The sequence below is a fragment of the Panthera pardus genome, unplaced genomic scaffold (assembly GCF_024362965.1).
Source record: "Panthera pardus isolate Hobbes unplaced genomic scaffold, ASM2436296v1 HiC_scaffold_2, whole genome shotgun sequence".
NCBI classification, from domain to species: domain Eukaryota; kingdom Metazoa; phylum Chordata; class Mammalia; order Carnivora; family Felidae; genus Panthera; species Panthera pardus.
The window spans coordinates 33,560,620-33,579,570 of record NW_026526765.1 but is presented as its reverse complement, the minus strand read 5'-3'; the positions used below and the strand labels follow the sequence as shown (position 1 = coordinate 33,579,570).

At 37.6% G+C, this 18,951-nt stretch overlaps 1 protein-coding gene across 1 annotated transcript in view; it reads left to right on the top strand.

Moving 5' to 3' along the window:
* Positions 1–18,951, top strand: part of OXCT1 (3-oxoacid CoA-transferase 1) — a 137,056-nt gene that overhangs the window by 115,413 nt on the left and 2,692 nt on the right. Inside the window, exons 15-16 of the mRNA XM_019464267.2 lie at positions 4,545–4,625; positions 14,667–14,768. Of these exons, the coding sequence (XP_019319812.2) occupies positions 4,545–4,625; positions 14,667–14,768 (183 nt within the window). The remainder of the gene's footprint in view (positions 1–4,544; positions 4,626–14,666; positions 14,769–18,951) is intronic.

Sequence of the window (18,951 nt, the reverse complement as noted above, 5' to 3'; positions counted from 1 at the left end):
TCCTAAAAGAAGAACTATGTTGCAGCCACATTTAAAATAAGCACTTAACAGAAAAGATGAGCAATAGCGTTTTATGTAAAGCAAAATCTTATTACATGCACGCTCTGTTGCCTCAGGTGAATAAATGCTGACATCAAATGCAAAAATCATCATGTTGTGAAACAGAGAGCTTGTTATTTGGGATTAAGTTTATTGTGATAACATGAAGCTTACTGTAGTGATAACCAGGGGGATTTATTATCACTTAACCAGACTCGTTACTGAAGAATTTAGGTCCAGGATTTTACACAAATATCAAAAGAATTAAAGAGAGATCACCACGAAGCAAGTAATACAAAGTACTATGGCCCTAAGTCATTTAAAAAGAAAAAGGTAAATTCCTCGGTGTTGCCATGAGGCCTGTAAGTGATCAAGGGGGGGGGAAGCGAAAAAGTGGAGAGGCAGGTAGAGGAAGAGATTTAGCGATTCATCAAGGTTTTGATGAAGTTCACAAATAAGGACCGAGTGAAATCAGGAGCCCTCGGGACTAGTCAAAGCATTTTTAATGCTGTACTTGGTATCTGTTCCTATGCCTTTCTGGCATTTCTTCTTGGGGAAGAAAGAAAGAAGCAGAATGGTAAGTATGAAGCAGACCTCACGGACCCTAAATATTTGTGTGTAGATTCTACCTCTCCTAGTTTATGACACTTTCAGAACATTTTGTGTGATTCCTACGGTGACCAGGTGAGGAAGACAAGGCAACCATAAAGAAAACTACAGCGCAAAGAATTGAAGGCATCAAATGACCATTAAATGGCAGATAATAAGATGAAAAAAATGGCTCTTTAGACTCTTCATACAGTGTTCTTTGCTGCCACACACACTACACTGCCTCTCTTTTTTAGGATTTAATTTTAAATGCTGAAAACTCAGCAATTGTTCCTCCTTTGTGAATCGTTAATCTATGCAGCCGCCATGCCACATTGGAAGGCTCAGCCGGGCACAGTTAGAATAGAGCCCTGAAGTGGGAGTTAGTTAAATGTTGGCTTCATAGCTAATCTATTGTTGAATACTGAAATTGTGACATTCTTTAATCTCTTGCCTCTCATTTTCTCTTTTTCCTTTATCTGTGTTATGTGCTAGAGCTAAATGTGAATGGAGTCATCTAGCTACATTGTTCTCACTGCAAGAATACACCCGGTGCCAGTTTCCTAGGCCAGCCGTATGGTGTGTCCCCAAAAACGTCTTGTGGTTTCATTAGTTTTGTGGGTCTCAGCAGTTGGGTTTAGGCCATTTTCTGCATAATCACATGTCTAACTTCTTATAGGAACATAAGAGCTAAAGAATTCCCTGGTAGACTGTGGAATTGTCAAATAGGTTTTGTGTAAACAATGGTAGCTAACATTTATTGAGCGCTTGCAAAGTGCTGGACACTTGGATCTCATTGAACCGTTGTGGTAGCCCCATGGGGGGAAGGCTGCTGGGGAAGCCCAGGCCCAGGAACTTTGCACAGCCCGGGAGGAGCAGAGCCAGACTTTGCCCTCAGGCCCTTTGGCTCCAGCCCACACTCTTAACCATACACTATCCTGTTTATATAGCAGATAGTCCATGAAAGGTCTCTGTTAGTCCTGTCAGTTGAAATTCCTGATTCCTCCTAAAATGGAGTTCGTTGTTCATTAAAATCCAAGTAGTTTTGCTCACACCAGATGTGGATCGTGCTCAAATAATGAGAACAAAGTTAAGAGCTCCCTGCAAAAAATGTTCTTCAGAGGCCCACAGATTGCTCCCTTTGTACCCAGGCAGGCCTGGAATTCACTGTGACATGCCTTATTTGAGTTATATTCAATGTAAGGAGACCTGACAACTGTACAAGCTTGAATATTCATCATTAATTTCAGCTCCTTAATTAAGCTTCTGTGGCACGTGCAAACTTCCTTTGAAACTGGGAAGGAAAGTAGAGCATTAAAAATGAAGTGAAAATGAGGTTTTATTTCTACAATTATAAATTTTCTTATACAGTAAGATCCAGAAGCATATAACTTGTTATTAAAGGCGTAATGTGTATCCATTTTTATATGTATTTGGCACTCATTTTGATTAAATTAAAATAGTAGGGTTTGTCTTTTTTTGAAATCCATCTGGGATTTCCAGTAGACCTTTCATTTTCCTCCCATTCATTTATTCAAAAAATAATACTTTTTGTGCCATGCACTGGGTGAAGTACACTAAAGCCTTTTAATTACTGGTGCATTGGAGAGTTGAAAGTTTATTGCGAGGAACAAAATCTTTTTAATTAAACCTAGTTATCTGAAATTCCTTGCCTATGACTGTACACTAGATCTGACAGAAATTTGAGAGAGATATAAGCCAGATAGCAGGTGCTTATTTTAGTGGTAAAACAGTAAGATGTCTAAAGATGATTATGACATCATGTGTGGTGTTTTAATTTTTTATTATTTTTATTTATTTATTTATTTATTTATTTATTTATTTATTCATTCATTCATTTGTTTATTTGTTTGTTTTTGGTAAGAGCATGAGCCAGGGAGAAGGGCAGAGGGAGAAAGAGAATCTTAAGCAGGGCTCCATGTCATGACTGTGAGATCACAACCCAAGCTGAAATCAAGAGTTGGATGCTTAACCAACTGAGCCACCATGTATGGTGGCTTTAGGCCCCAAAAAGAATCAATAGAAGCATTTTTCCATTTTTTAGTAGAAGATCTAGAATATGATGAAGTAGCTTTCATCCTCAAGGGAAATACTAAATTAGGCTCCTGTTGCTTGATACTTAGAAAGGAGCTTAATGATAATTATAATCAGATCATCAGAGCTAATGTTTCAATTGTGTTTCCGTACAGGTGCCCAGAGGCCATGTCTACATTGGGATGTAGGCTGGAGGAAGGAGTATAATGGGTGAAAACCTGCTTTCCATTCTTTTTTTGAGTATAGTTGACACACAGTGTTATATTAGTTTCAGGTGTTTAGCATAGCGATTCAGCAGATTTGTACATGATGCTGTGATCCCCAGAGGGGTAGCTGCTATCTGACCCAATACATCATTGTTACAATATCATTGACGATATTCCTTGTGCCGTGTCTCTTATTCCCACGACTTACTCATTCCATAACTGGAAGCATCTGTCTCCCTCTCTGTTTCACCAGCCTGGCCCAGCACACCACCCCCTCCCCTCAGGCAATCATCAGTTTTCTCTGTATTTATAGGTCTCGTTCTGTTTTCTGTTTGTTTATTCAGGTTTGTTTGTTTTTTTGTATTCCACTTATGAGTAAAATGAGTAAAATATGCTGTTTGTCTTTCTCAGTCTGACTTATTTCACTTAGCATAATACTCTCTAGGTCCATCTGTGTTGTCTCAAATGGCATGATCTCATTATTTTTATGGCTGCATAATATTCCTGTGTGTGTGTGTGTGTGTGTGTGTGTGTGTGTGTGCCCACATCTTCCTTATCCATTCATCTATTGGTGAGCATTTAGGTTGCTTCCATATCTTGTAAATAAGGCTACAGTAAACATAGGTGTTCATACATCTCTCTGAATTCGTGGTTTTGTTTTCTTTGTATAAATACTCTGCTTTCTATTCTTACTCCCTTTTTATTTTATGTTTGAAGAAAGGGTACAGTAGTTAAAAGAAAAAATACAGATTTAGGACAGCTCATACATTTTACTTATGAGCAAACTGAGGCTCAGACAAACTCCAGGAACAGCAAACAGCGGTATGAGAAAGTAAATAAAACCATGGTATACTATACTGCCTGGCTCAGCGATGAACAGTTTTAATGGTCATTGAGGCAGAATGGTGTAAATTCTAACCATTGAGTTAACTACAGTTTGCAGCCTAGCTCTAATGAAGAAGTGCAGATGGCAATGGAGGACAGGGTTTTATAAGAGAGTTAAGTCTTCATGTACCACAATAAGAAGTTAGTACATAGTGTCTAAAATCAATTAATCAAGAAACAAATAGCATGGAACCCAGTTTGTAAAAAACAAGAGGTAATAGGAAAATGTATAGATACAAAAGAAAATGCTAGAAAAAAAAATTGATTCCTGTTGAGAGCAGGTCCAAAAGTAAGTAAAGGAGGCTAGGCATTGGTGTTTTCATGTATGTTTTACTTTTCTAACAAAATTAATTTTAAGAAGGGTATTACACATTCGCATCTCGTACATGCTTTTTATCCTTGGTGAATAATAGTTCGTGTTTGTCGAGGAGACCGTTCCCTGAAAAGGAAAAGGAAGCAGGATACTAGAAGTAAAATTTCTCTTACATTATATATAAGGACTGAGACTTGAGAGTTTAAATTTATGACAAGGTGTTTCCCAACTAAATCATTTCTGGCTTTTGCTATCCATTTGGTATTCTACCTAAATTATGTTAGGAACAGAAGCTATCCCCGGAAAGAAAGCAAAAGCGTGACTGTGCAAAGATTTTGAAACAGCCTGTACTTAGGAGATGCTTTCTCTGATAGTTCCTGTGTGTCCTATCATTATTCCACTTCTAAGTAAGAATTGGTCCCTAACTACTCTTTTGATGTTCCTTCTTTTTAAAACAGGGAAATACACATAAAATCATGGAGAAATGTACATTGCCACTGACTGGAAAGCAATGCGTCAACCGCATCATTACTGAAAAGGTACAGTGCCTCTTTTCATTTCCTCTAATGTCAGCCAGCACTTTTTTTCTTATTTATAAGACTTCTTAGATTTTTTTTCATCACCCTCTAAAAGGGTATGTTGGTAGTCATAGGATTAAGTTAATCCGTGGGTAGACTGAATAGGAAAATTCATCAATTTAATGTTTCTAAAGGTAGAATCCTTGACATGCATCTCTCTGGTGTGTATACCATGCAGCATATACACAATTGCACTACTGTCCTTGGTAACTTTGACAGTATATATAATCACAGAGAAGTTTTATTCATCCTTTTACTTGGACGATTAACATGTCTAAGATGGATGATGTATATAAAGTTAAGAATATAGTAATCATTTCTACCTTTCTTCTTTGCTTTCCCAACTCACAAGTACAAATTGTTTGATTTCATTTTAGGAAACTCTGTCAAAATTGGGGTTTTCATCATTTGGGTTCAAAGGCCCCACAGTGAGCCAAGAAATCTATTCTGTGGTTCTTGTATGCTTTCAGCTCTTTTATAAAAAGAACTTCAGAACACACGAGCCATTCTACTGCTTTTCTAGATTTTTTCTTCTTAGATGGAAAATGTTGGTAATGGTGTGACTGAAAGCTGCTCACATCTGAGAGAAGCCTCACTGGCAGTTGTCTACAGTCATCTTTCTGACCCAGACTTGAACCTAGAATGTTGGAATGACATAATTCTCCTAAGTGAGCTAGGAGGGTGCCGTTTTCTTGATTCAGTGTCTTGATGAAACCAAAAAATAAAATTATCTGTATCAGGGTGGTTTGTTTGGATGCTGTTCTTTTTGCAAGAGCCACAGGGACAGCATCTTGGCATTAGTCTGGTTTGCTGCCTCTCACTGAAGTGTGGTGAGAAGCACCCTAACGCAGCCCTTTGAAGTAGGTTCAGAGGTTCATAGTACTTGACAGATCCACATTTTACTTTTTAAACATTTTTTAAAATGTTTATTTATTTGGAGAGAGAGAAAGAGAGCAAATGCATAAGCGGGGGAGGGGCAGAGAGAGATGTGGAGAGAGAGAGAATCCCAAGCAGGCTCCACACTGTCAGTGCAGAGCCTGACGCAGGGTTCAGTCTCATGAACCGTAAGATCATGACCTGAGCTGAAATCAAGAGTTAGATGTTTAACCAACTGAGCCACCTAGGGGCCCCCACATTTTAAAGAGCATTGTGTTGTAAATGTTGCCTTCCCCTAGGACTGTTTATGTGGAGTTCCATAAAGATGACTTGTAGAGAATAGAAATTGGATAAAACTACAGAGTATTTTATTTCACCATTCATTCCCTGAGTCTTACCGCTTCTTGAACCCCTACAAAATTGTGGTGACAGGACTTACTGAAAAGATTCTATTACTTTGAAAATAACGACAAAGCAGTCCTCAATCCTGTTTTCTTTAATGAAGTGGTAGACCTTCTAAGGATAATTCCAGCAACATTTTCCCATTGATCTTCCTCTTCTCCTAAGTAAGCCCTCTCCCGCATCCCCACTACATGTGCTCTCTGGCCTTGTTCTTACCAGTTCACTGCTCTTACCTGCAATACGTTCCACTCGACTCTGCCTCCCCAAATCCTATCCATCCTTTAGGCCTCATGCAGTTTTCCTCTTGATCATGAAGAGGTTTCTGTCCATCTTCGCACTCCTGCCTGTGCCTCATCCTCAGTCGTGCACCATTCATTTGGACACCTGTCATCTCATACCTACATTTCCTTATGATATAACAGACTATTATTTAACTTTACTGCCATTTATAAAAACTTGTATCTATCCTTTCTCCCCGTTCACACTGTTGTCTTATACATTTATTCATTTAATAAGGATTTTGCGAGCATCTTGTCTGAACTAGAGTATTACCAGCAGTTTGCTACAGAAAAGAGATCAGTCTCCGCCCCCAGGGAGCACATTCAGGAGGGTTGGACAGCGTGCATCTGGCAGTACCCGAGGCTAGGGTAATAAATGTGAGAAGAGCCATGCCAGATGAGGAGTTAGGAACACAGGAGAGAAGAAGTCTGCCTAACAACCTGGGGAGAGTGTCAGGAGAGGTTCGAATGGTATCAAATACAGACTTGTAATGGGTTTTGCAAGGCATTTCACAGACTCTACCTTTTCTCCTCCAATCTCAGTTTCTCTCTGCTTTTAAATTCTCCCCACTTCATCTGTTAAAATGCTGTGAATGGTGTTGCCTTCCCTACCCTCCATGTTCTTCTGGGACTCTGCACATCTTGTTTCCCTCCCTAGAATATTCTTCTCACCCTTCCCATCTAGCTAATTCCTGCTCATTTTTTTTATGTCTCAACTATATGTTTCTTTCTTTGGCAAGTCTTCCCTTTTTCTCCACAAGTCTTCTGGGTGCTTCCCTGAATCCTAGTACGTACCCTAATTCAGCACTGACCACTGTATTGAAATAACCTCTCAGCTCTGCCTGTCTCACTCGTCAATGTTTATCCAGTACTTTGCATGATGTTTGCTCATACACAGCGAATGCTTGTTGAATAAATGTAGTACACTTCTCTTGATGGAGAAAACTGATAGATTCAGTGATGAGTCTTGAAAGGTAAGTAGGAGTTTTACAAGTTAGAATAAGACCAAAGAGGCCCTTCTGGGCTGAGGAAAGGAAATAGGCAGAGTTGTGGAGCTATTAAGAATAAACAGCCAACCGAAGGACCTGCCAGCGGAGCAATGTAGAGCGAGGGCAGGACTGGACTCTGAAGGTTACAGTTGAAAAGACAGTGAAGGGCTAAATTATAAAGGAATGTGAACACCTTGTTAAGAAATTTGAGTTTTATCTGGAAGGCAGTTGGGAGCCCTTCAATGATTTTACTTTTTAGACTTTTTTTAAATTTTATTTTTTTTAATTTACATCCAAATTAGTTAGCATATAGTGCAACAATGATTTCAGGAGTACATTCCTTAATTCCCCTTACCCATTTACCACATCCCCCCACCCACAACCCCTCCAGTAACCCTCTGTTTGTTCTCCAAATTCAAGAGCCTCTTATGTTTTGTCCCCCTCCTGGTTTTTATATTATTTTTCTTTCCCTTCCCTTTATGTTCATCTGTTTTGTCTCTTCAAGTCCTCATATGAGTGAAGTCATATGATATTTGTCTTTCTCTGACTAATTTTGCTTAGCATAATACCCTCCAGTTCCATCCACGTAGTTGCAAATGGCAAGATTTCATTCTTTTTGATTGCCAAGTAATACTCCATTGTGTATATATACCACATCTTCTTTATCCATTCATCCATCGATGGCCATTTGGGCTCTTTCCAAACTTTGGCTATTGTTTGATAGTGCTGCTAGAAACATGGGGGAGCATGTACCCCTTCGAAACAGCACACCTGTATCCCTTGCATAAATACCTAGTAGTGCAGTTGCTGGGTCATAGGGTAGTTCTATTTTTAATTTTTTGAGGAACCTCCATACTGTTTTCCAGAGTGGCTGCACCAGCTTGCATTGCCACCAACAATGTAAAAGAGATCCTCTTTCTCCACATCCTCGCCAACATCTGTTGTTGCCTGAGTTGGTAAGGTTAGCCATTTTGACAGGTGTAAGGTGGTATCTCATTGTAGTTTTGATTTGTATTTCTCTGATGATGAATGATGTTGTGCATTTTTTCATGTGTCAGTTGGCCATCTGGATGTCTTCTTTGGAGAAGTGTTTATTCATGTCTTTTGCCCATTTCTTCACTGGAATAGTTGTTTTTTGGGTGTTGAGTTTGATAAGTTCTTTATAGATTTTGGATACTGACCCTTTATCAAATATGTCATTTGCAAATATCTTTTCACATTCTTTCAGTTGCCTTTTAGTTTTGCTGATTGTTTCCTTCGCTGTGCAGAAGATTTTTATTTTGATGAGGTCCCAGTAGTTCATTTTTGGTTTTGTTTCCCTTGCCTCCAGAGATGTGTTGAGTAAGAAGTTGCTGAGGGCAAGATCAAAGAGGTTTTAGCCTGCTTTCTCCTCGAGGATTTTGATGGCTTCCTGTCTTACATTGAGGTCTTTCATCCATTTTGAGTTTATTTTTGTGTATGGTGTAAGCAAGTGGTCCAGGTTCATTCTTCTGCATGTCGCTGTCCAGTTTTCCCAGCACCACTTGCTGAAGAGACTGTCTTTATTCCATTGGATATTCGTTCCTGCTTTGTGAAAGATGAGTTGGCCATACGTTTGTGGGTCCATTTCTGGGTTCTCTATTCTGTTCCATTGATCTGAGTGTCTGTTCTTGTGCCAGTACCATACTGTCTTGATGATTATAGCTTTGTAATATAGCTTGAAGTCTGGGATTGTGATGCCTCCTGCTTTGGTTTTCTTTTTCAAGATTGCTTTGGCTATTTGGGGTCTTTTGGTTCCATAAAATTTTAGGATTGTTTGTTCTAGCTCTGTGAAGAATGCTGGTGTTATTTTGATAGGGATTGCATTGAATATGTAGATTGCTTTGGGTAGTGTCGACATTTTAACAATATTTGTTCTTCCTATCCAGGAGCATGGAATCTTCGTCCTTTTTTTTTTTTTTTTTTTTTTGGTCTTCTTCGATTTCTTTCATAAGCTTTCTGTAGTTTTCAGCGTATAGATTTTTCACCTCTTTGGTTAGATTTATTCCTAGGTATTTTATGGTTTTTGGTGCAACTGTAAATGGGATCAAGTCCTTTATTTCTCTTTCTGTTGCTTCATTGTTGGTGAATAGGAATGCAGCCGATTTCTGTGCATTGATTTTATATCCTGCAACTTTGCTGAATTCATGAATCAGTTCTAGCAGTTTTTTGGTGGAATCTTTTGGGTTTTCCATATAGAGTATCATGTCACCTGTGAAGAGTGAAAGTTTGACCTCCTCCTGGCCGATTTGGTTGCCTTTTATTTCTTTGTGTTGTCTGATTGCAGAGGCTAAGACTTCCAATATTAAGTTGAATAACAGTGGCGAGAGTGGACATCCCTGTCTTGTTCCTGACCTTAGGGGGAAAGCTCTCAGTTTTTCCCCATTGAGGATGATATTAACATTGGGTCGTTCATATATGGCTTTTATGATCTCGAGGTATGAACCTTCTATTCCCTACTTTCTTGAGGGTTTTTATTAAGAAAGGATGCTGTATTTTGTCAAATGCTTTCTCTGCATCTATTGAGAGGATCATATGGTTCTTGTCTTTTCTTTTATTGATGTGATGATTCACATTAGTTGTTTTGTGGATATTGAACCAGCCCTGCATCCCAGGTATAAATCCCACTTGGTCATGGTGAATAATTTTTTTAATGTATTGTTGGAGCCGGTTGGCTAATATCTTTGTTGAGGATTTTTGCATCCATGTTCATCAGAGAAATTGGTGTATAGTTCTCCTTTTTAGTGGAGTCTCTGTCTGGTTTTCAGATCAAGGTAATGCTGGCCTCATAGGAAGAGTTTGGAAGTTTTCCTTCCATTTCTGTTTTTTGGAACAGCTTCAAGAGGACAGGTGTTAACTCTTCCTTAAATGTTTAGTAGAATTCCCCTGGAAGGCCATCTTGTTTGGGGAGATTTTTGATTACTAATTCGATTTCTTGACTTGTTATGGGTGTGTTCAAATTTTCTATTTCTTCCTGTTTCAGTTTTGGTAGTGTATACGTTTCTAGGAATTTGTCCATTTCTTTCAGATTGCCCATTTTATTGGCGTATAATTGTTTATAATATTCTCTTATTATTGTTTGTATTTCTGCTGTATTGGTTGTGATCTCTCCTCTTTCATTCTTGATTTTATTTATTTAGATCCTTTTTCTTTTTGATCAAACTGGCTAGTGGTTTATCAATTTTGTTAATTCTTTCAAAGATTCAGTTTCTGGTTTCATTGATCTGTTCTACTGGTTTTTTTTGGTTTCGATAGCATTAATTTCTGCTCTAATCTTTATTATCTCCTGTCTTCTGCTGGTTTTGGGTTTTATTTGCTGTTCTTTTTCCAGCTCCTTAAGGTGTAAGGTTAGGTTGTGTATCTGAGATCTTTTCTTCCTTCTTTAGGAAGACCTGGATTGCCATATACTTTCCTCTTATGACTGCCTTTGCTGCGTCCCAGAGGTTTTGGATTGTGGTGTTATCATTTTCATTGGCTTCCGTATACTTTTTAATTTCCTCTTTAACTTCTTGGTTGGCCCATTCATTCCTTAGTAGGATGTTCTTTACTCTCCAAGTATGTGTTACCTTTCCAAATTTTTTCTTGTTTTTGATTTCAGGTTTCATAGCATTGTGGTCTGAAAATATGCATGGTATGATCTCGATCTTTTTGTACTTGCTGAGGGCTGATTTGTGTCCCAGTATGTGGTCTATTCTGGAGAATGTTCGATGTGCACTGGAGAAGAATGTACATTCTGCTGCTTTAGGATGAAATGTTCCGAATATATCTGTTAAATCCATCTGGTCCAGTGTGTCATTCAAAGCCATTGTTTCCATGTTGATTTTTTGATGAGATCATCTGTCCGTTGCTGTGAGTGGGGAGTTGAAGTCTCCTACTATTATAGTATTACTATCAGTGAGTTTCTTTATGTTTGTGATTAATTGATTTCTATATTTGGGTGCTCTCACATTTGGTGCATAAATGTTTACAATTATTAGTTCTTCTTGGTGGATAGACCCGTTAATTATGATGTAATGCCCTACTTCATCTCTTGATACAGTCTTTATTTTAAAGTCTAGATTGTCTGATATAAGTATGGCTACTCTGGGTTTCTTTTGTTGACCATTAGCATGATAGACAGTTCTCCATCCCTTTACTTTCAATCTGAAGGTGTCTTTAGGTCTAAAGTGGGTCTCTTGTAAACAGCATGTAGATGGATCTTGTTTTCTTATCCATTCTGTTACCCTATGTCTTTTGGTTGGAGCATTTAGTCCATTGACATTTAGAGTGAGTACTGAAAGATATGAATTTATTGCCATTATGTTGCTTGTAGAAGCCCTTCAGTGATTTTAGATGGATTAGATTTGCATGTTAGAAAGAATGCTGTAGCTTTTATGCAGAGTAAGGGGAGAAGAGATGAGACAGAGTTCAGTTAGAAGATTCGTTCAGTGATTTAGGCCAGAAGCATCACGGTTCTAAATCACAGGTCAGAAGGAGAGATTCGAGAGGATGGACTCAACCTAGCTAGATGATGAATTGGACAAGGCTGCTAAGACAGAGGTGCTTCCTAAGTTTTCCTAATGAAGCCCAGACGGTAGGAAGAGACAGAGAGGAGCAGTGGAAGGCAGTAAAAGATTGGGTTCAGCTTTGACACACCCAGTTGGATATTCTTGAACATGTTAACATCCTGAACGTCCAGTCAGAGATTTCTGATAAACAGAGATGTGGATGTGGAGCTCAGAAGGAAAGTCAGTATTGGACCAAACTTGTGGAAGTCATTAACCTAGTAAAGGATAATTGAAGCCTTTAGTGTAGATGACATTGTATAGATAAAAATGGGCAAAGGGAAAGACAGCTGTGGGAACCCCGAGGAAGGGAACGGTGCACATTTACCCCTGTGGCTCTGTACATAGTAGGTGCTCTAATGCATATTTGTTGAATGACTGAATGAGAATGCGGTGCCATTAGGGCAATAAATGTGTTCAGCCTGCCATTGCAGATATGCCCCTAGAATTCCATTTCAACTTCTAAAGATATTCCATTAGTTTGCCTTTTGAAAGAGGCTTTGGAGATTTTTGACCCTGATTTCCTAGTTTTGTACTGCTAGAATGAGGTTATGAAAGATGCTTTCTTCGCCAGCAGCTGGGCTATGATTAACTGCTTTATCTATAATGTGGTTTCCATTTTTATTAAGGTTTTGTTTATACTTTATACTGCTAAATGGAAATCTTCCTAAATATTTCAAAAGTAAATTCCCTTCATTTTAATAATAGATGCTTGGCTTTCCAGTATATGACCTTGAGAGCTAATTAGAGTTTGATAAAGGTGTTAAAAGTTTTCTAAAAGCAGTAAGTAGATTTGCCATAGATTTTCTCTCCCTGATCACTGAAGGCTTATATTCATGACACTACAGTTATCTTTTCCCCAAATCCCTTCCCTTCCTGTTCTTAATAATATAATCTAGAGACTCTTTTTTTTTAATTTGTTTCATTTTGATAAATTTACAGTTGTTCATAATGCAGGGAAAAGAAAATCAGTATGAATAATGCTCCAGACACATTTTCTACAAAGCAAAAGTGTCCATTAAAAAAATTTTTTTAATTGTCATTTTGGAATTAAATAAGCTAATGTAGCATACAGACATTCCTAAATGACCATTTTCTTCCTTCTCAAAACACATATTTTTACTGAAAAAACAGGTTGTTTTTTTTTTTAGGAACATAAAAATGTGCAAACATAAGGAAGTTTTCTGGAATATTTCCTCTAAAATTTAAATCTTTTCCAGTAAAATCAACCAGGTAATCTGTAAATTCATCAAACATAAACATAGAATTCAGGTATCATGTCCTCTTAATGTTTTGCTCAAGGGGGAAAAATCAGTTAATGGGGAGACTAATAACCATTTTAGGGCTTTGATTTGAGTTCACACACAAGTGACAATAAGTTAAGCTATTAAGGAGAAAGAACATGCATGTATATGGTGCCCCTGCTATGCCTCAGGCATGATGCCAGGTGCCCAGATAATGTTCGTTATATTTGTCCTATATAACAATCGTGGGAAGTAGGGTTTTTTGATATCCATGTACACATGCAAAGGCAGGTTCACCAAAGATCACTTAGCTAGTGTGTGGCAGAGCCGAAATTCCAGTCCAGCTCGAAAGCCAGGGTTCTTTCCTCTACAGGTTGCTGTGTCTTCATATTAGCCTCCTATCCACTAGAGTGTTTAAAATGGAAATTTTGGGTTTGATTTCCAAACTAGCTGAAAATAAAGATCAGCTTGTGAATAATAGTTGAATGTAAGGTAAACCTGGAAGAGGGGAAGGATATGAGGAACATAATTTTTAAGTCAGAGAGAGAGGAAACTAGTAGTGAAAGCCAAGAGAGGGAACAGTGCCTTTTGCTTGTAGATCCAGCAAGTGAAAGAGGGAAGCAGTTTTGGGCTGTTATAGTTAGAGCTGCCCATCCATGGACCATCTAATCTGCCTTGAGACAAGTGAGCCTCCTAGCATCAGAAGCCTCTCAGCAGAGCCGACCATCTCAGAAGAATGGAAGAATTCCTGAGCGGGAGGTTATATTAAATGACTTTGTCAGTCCCTTCCACTCAGGTTGTCATATTGCTAAGTGTAACAAATGCCAGGTATCCTAAGTCAGGTACAACAAGTTGAGTCTTCGTGCTGAGGTCATACTGTACCAATGGGCATTACCATCACCTGGCATTACCAACCACAATGTTGTAAAGGACCATTAAGGTGAGGTTAGCCTTCTCATGCTTGTCCTAAACACGAGCATCTTCATTTGATTTTCATACCAAGGGGGAGATTCTCATGCTGTCCTCTTGGACCTGTGTGTCTTTGCAGGACTTAAAAGGGAAAGTTGTAATATTTACCTTGGGGGGGGGGGGCGGTTCTTTCAGGATCAGGACAGCTATCCCTTTGTAATTACTCATAACCATTTCGAAGTGCTTTCTTTTATTTCCTGTAACTCTTTACCTAGCAGCATTGATCAGCTCTCCCCCACCATCCTTGTACATTCACCTTCCAAATATCTTCTCCCTCCCTCCCTTTCTTCATTCCTTTTTTCCTTCAAATCATCATTATTCTTCTAACTGAAATTTTGACCAGAAGTGTTAGACCTAACTAAAGGAAAGTAGTTAAACAAAACAAAACAAAACAAACAAAAACCCAAAACTGGTTACAGGAGTAGCATGTGCCATCAGCAGTCAACATTCATTTATCTTCTGACATCAACAGTGCTCCACAACCAATTGCCGATTAGAGAGCTGGCATTTATTCTCACCAAAATATAACAATTAGAGTTGACATTTTCTCATTGCTGATTTTCAGAGTCTTTTGTCCTCGGTCTTGTCTCTCCTTTAAGAACTTGAGAGGTTGTTTCTGTTTTGTGTTGTAAAATTATTACTGTGATGGAAATTGTCATTGTCGTTTTCTTGATTCCGACAGGCTGTGTTTGACGTGGACAACAAGAAAGGACTGACTCTGATTGAACTCTGGGAAGGCCTGACGGTGGATGACATCAAAAAGAGCACTGGGTGTGATTTTGCAGTAAGTGTTTCTGTGAATAAATCCAGCCACTTGTCCTATATCATGAGCTTGATTAATGGGTGTTTACAGGACATGAACCATTAATTTGTGATCATTTTTGGAGTTGACCTTTACAGAGAACAGGAGTGAAGGGAAGGGTGCCTCCAGATGAGAGCAGGTGGGAGCAGGAACGGGCTCTGACTCACGGCCACCCTTTGGCTCAGGAGTCAGAAGCAGGAGGGGGAGGAACCACCAGGGGCTGCTGGAAACAGAAGGTGGAGCTTGAACACAAAGCTACTTTCTGTAAAGTCCCTTGCAAATCTTCTGTTCTTGGGTTACCTATCAGAGCTGTGGCTAGACTCCGTTAACTCCAAGATGTGAGCCACACATGGAGAAATGATGCTCCCTTATTTTTTAATCCACCTATGACTTAGGGCTTTCTCTTTTATTAACTTCGATGCTTGATTATTCCATCCATTGAACATGTTGGAACGTTGAGCTCTGACACTGAGTTACAGTCACAAAATAGGTATATCCTGCATTTAAAGAAAAACGTAGTGCATAAAAACTCAGACTTACAAAGCACATAATACACCAGAGGAGTATAATTAAAGAAATCCCCAAATCACTTTTCAAAACAAAAATAATAATATTATAGTATAGTCACCCTTTAATGTAAGTGCTTGTTTATAAATCACTGATCACCCATCTAATGGGGGTCGAGAGGATGGTTCAGTCTGTTTGAAGTTAATCAAAATAAAGGAGAAATGTCTCTGAAAAGCTGAAGGAAAAGAATTTCCTTTTCACATACATTTTAAGAAGGGATTTACTAGTTAAAATGAAATAGTTATAATGGGGAAGAAATGTTGCAGCTACCCATCCTGGAGAAAGTAATTTAACAAAACCTATTTGATAAATCAGGCATATATTTCATACACTTCTTCCTTAGGTACTACATGCTTGGCTGGTACCTGTTAATGCATAACAAATTTCTATAAAAACAATTTTGCTGCATAATTCATTATCCACATATAACTGTTTATGGTACTGTCTGAGGGTCTTTGTCTACCTCTTCTTCATCAGGTAATATTTTCGAATCCACATGATTTTCATTTCTTTGCCACGAAAGAGGATATACAAAGAAAGGACCCTTGTTGTTATCTGCTTTTTTTTTTTTTCCATTTATATAGTTAAGTCAGGATGAAAAGTTAAGTCAGGTGTTTTAGTGTTTTTGCTTTTTGCTTTTGCTTTTTGCTTTTTGCTTTTTGTTTTTAAGTGCTAGTTTCCCTATGTTGATGCACTGAAAAATATCTCTGTGGTTTCTTATTTAATACCATATCACCCTCTTTCTCTTTTGACATTGACATGTAATCTTATTTCCTCCAAATTAGGCTATTGAGATAAGATGTGAATTTGCATATTAGTGTTGTTGTGAAAATGAAAAGGTGTAGTATCAGCTGAACCATCTCAACAAAAGAGCTAGCTTTTGAGGATCTGATGATCAGTGGCATCTCTTTAGATCCTGATGGGTGAAATCACATGTAGCAGATTGTTTTTCTGTAATGCTAGGGACTAGAATGCTCTAATTAATATGTTCTGTGTAATAGCTGGGTTATCAATAAAATACATACAATAATAAAATTATATTGAGGGTAATATTTATTTGATAATTCAAATTAAATTAATAATTAAATAATTCAAATTCAAATTTGATAATTCAAATAAAGTGTTTCACATCATAATTTAGAAGATATTCCATGTGGTTATTAATGGATAGGTACCATTTTACTCTCTATATAACTTTATACAAGTTAGTCAAAATTCCTTTTTGAGAAAAGGCCCACTCAGTCTTCAATGTATACCTGGAAATAAACATTTTAGAAGGGAATAGTTAGACAACCAGGTTGTTGCATAATAAAGAAAAAAGGGTGAAAACCTAGGTCTGAGTAATTTTGAAAATGTGTTGGCTAACATTTTCTCCTATTAAAGCTGTGACAAGCTAATGAAAATGTCAGATTCCTGTATTTCACTCAGTGTGTTCCTGCCAGTTACTTGATGGGCCAAAGTAGAAAGAAAAGGGAAAAGTGATATGCCATCACTTAAATTGCATTATCTCCAAAGTCTCTTTTTCCACTGAGTAGTTAATTCAAATGGTTATTCATTTCTCTCTTTTCTAATGCATGCTTGTGTTACATAAAATATTTTTTTCTTTACCATATATGTCTGTGGACCTTTTTTGAAACAACATTATTTCCTTCTGTTTTTATTTTTTAATTAGATTTAAAAAAAAATTGAATCCATATTTGAAAATCACATGGTAAAATAAACTTCCAGAGGTAAAATAAACTTCCAGTCAACCATGATTATTTATTGAACACCCATTTGTGTCCCACATTGAGCTATGAAATGTGAATAAAATAGAACAAATTGGTGTAGTTCCTACTCCCAAGGGTCTTGGTCTTATTCTACAGGCAGGAATACATCTAAACCACCATTGGCAAAAATTAAGTAAGAATACAGCTTATTTATATGTTTGCAGTGAAATTTGGAAGAAGCCAGGTGTACATATTCTTTGCTAAGTTGAATAAATTTATACTCCGTATCTATTATGAACTGGCATTATGCCAGAATTAAATTGTATACCATTGGAATTTCAATGGACTGGGAAAACAAATTGTTGGCTTATATTCTACACCTAAATCATATAGTCTTGTGTTACCTGTAGATCACCTTGGCAGGATGATCTGCTTCAGCCTGCACGGGCTTAAAATGTCGATGAGACTGAGCATGCGAACAGGATGAAAAATGGTGATTTAGTAGGTGTTTTTCATTACAAAAATAGGTGGGCCAAGTCAGTCTACATAAAGCTTCATCTCTTTCTTTTTTCATATAAGTCAGAGTCCACATTGAGGATATAAATGACATTAAGAGCTCAAAGTAGGGTCAGTATGCCAAGGAAAGTGATCAGATGTTTAGGTTATAAAATTAAGGTGTCCAGTTTCCTTTTAAAGGAAATGCTATAAAGCATCTATTGGAAATGATCTGTTTCCCGAAAAATAGAGCTTCATTTCATTAAATTATTTCTACAGATGCTCTGTTGTTTAAAAAAAGAAAATGGGTTGTTTGTGAGACACACTTTCTAAATACTCAGAGCCCATATGTCTTTTGTTCTTTTTAGTAGAGTTGAAGATCTATGCACATGTGGGCTGTGATTTTTGACTATTTATTATATGTCTATTATTTTGTCTATTATTATATATCTGCTCTTGGAACTGGCAGGTCTGAATGAGCTGTCATTTATTTTAAGCTGTATACCAAGCCATACCGATCCTTTTTACTCTGATCGTGTCATTCTTTTAGTAGAAAAACGGAAAAGGGGGCATTAGCTCTTGACATTGTGAAGAGCTAATACAGAAACAATTTATAAATGAACTAAAAATATTTAACCTCATCAAAGCCAAATAATTGTCTACTCCTATTGTTAATACTGTTTTAACCTCTATTAAAACCTTTCTTCTAATTCTTTAAAGCTTATTTAATCCATTTATTCATTCATTTTTTCATTAATTTAACAAAATATTAACTGTTTATTCTGGAAGGCTAGGCCCACTTCAATCGCTTCATTCTTGAAGAGCTCAAAAATCATCTAGATTTTAATATGCCCCCACTGTGCTTTCCATGGGGACTGTTACTTAATAGGACTCCATGGATATTTGCCAGACTGAATGAAGACATCTGTACCTGACATTGCCTTGAAAGATCAGTCAAAATTAAGCCAAATTACTTACATTTAACTTTATTCTTCCACCAGCTCTACCATTAAATGTAGGCCTGTCCTCATTTTTCTCTGCTTCAAGTCTTCTAGGAATGCATGTATTGTTCTGTATATTGAACATAAACCTAGTCAACATTTAATATTTTTAATGCTATTACCTCCTTTTTAAAAATAACTTGGAATCTTTTTACTGCCTTCATATCATTTCCATTCTGATTATGATATTTCTGATAAAATTCATCATCGATCATGTATCTCTTCATTAATATGGGCCCAGTTAATCCAAAGACTACATTGTGTCAACGAAATTGGGAATTGACTAGACTTATTTTGAGCATTTTGAGACTTGTGCCTTACTCTGTGTCTCTGTTTTGGGTACTCTCAGAGGCATCAATCTCAGAGCTCAGTGATCCATTCCGAGAGCTTGGT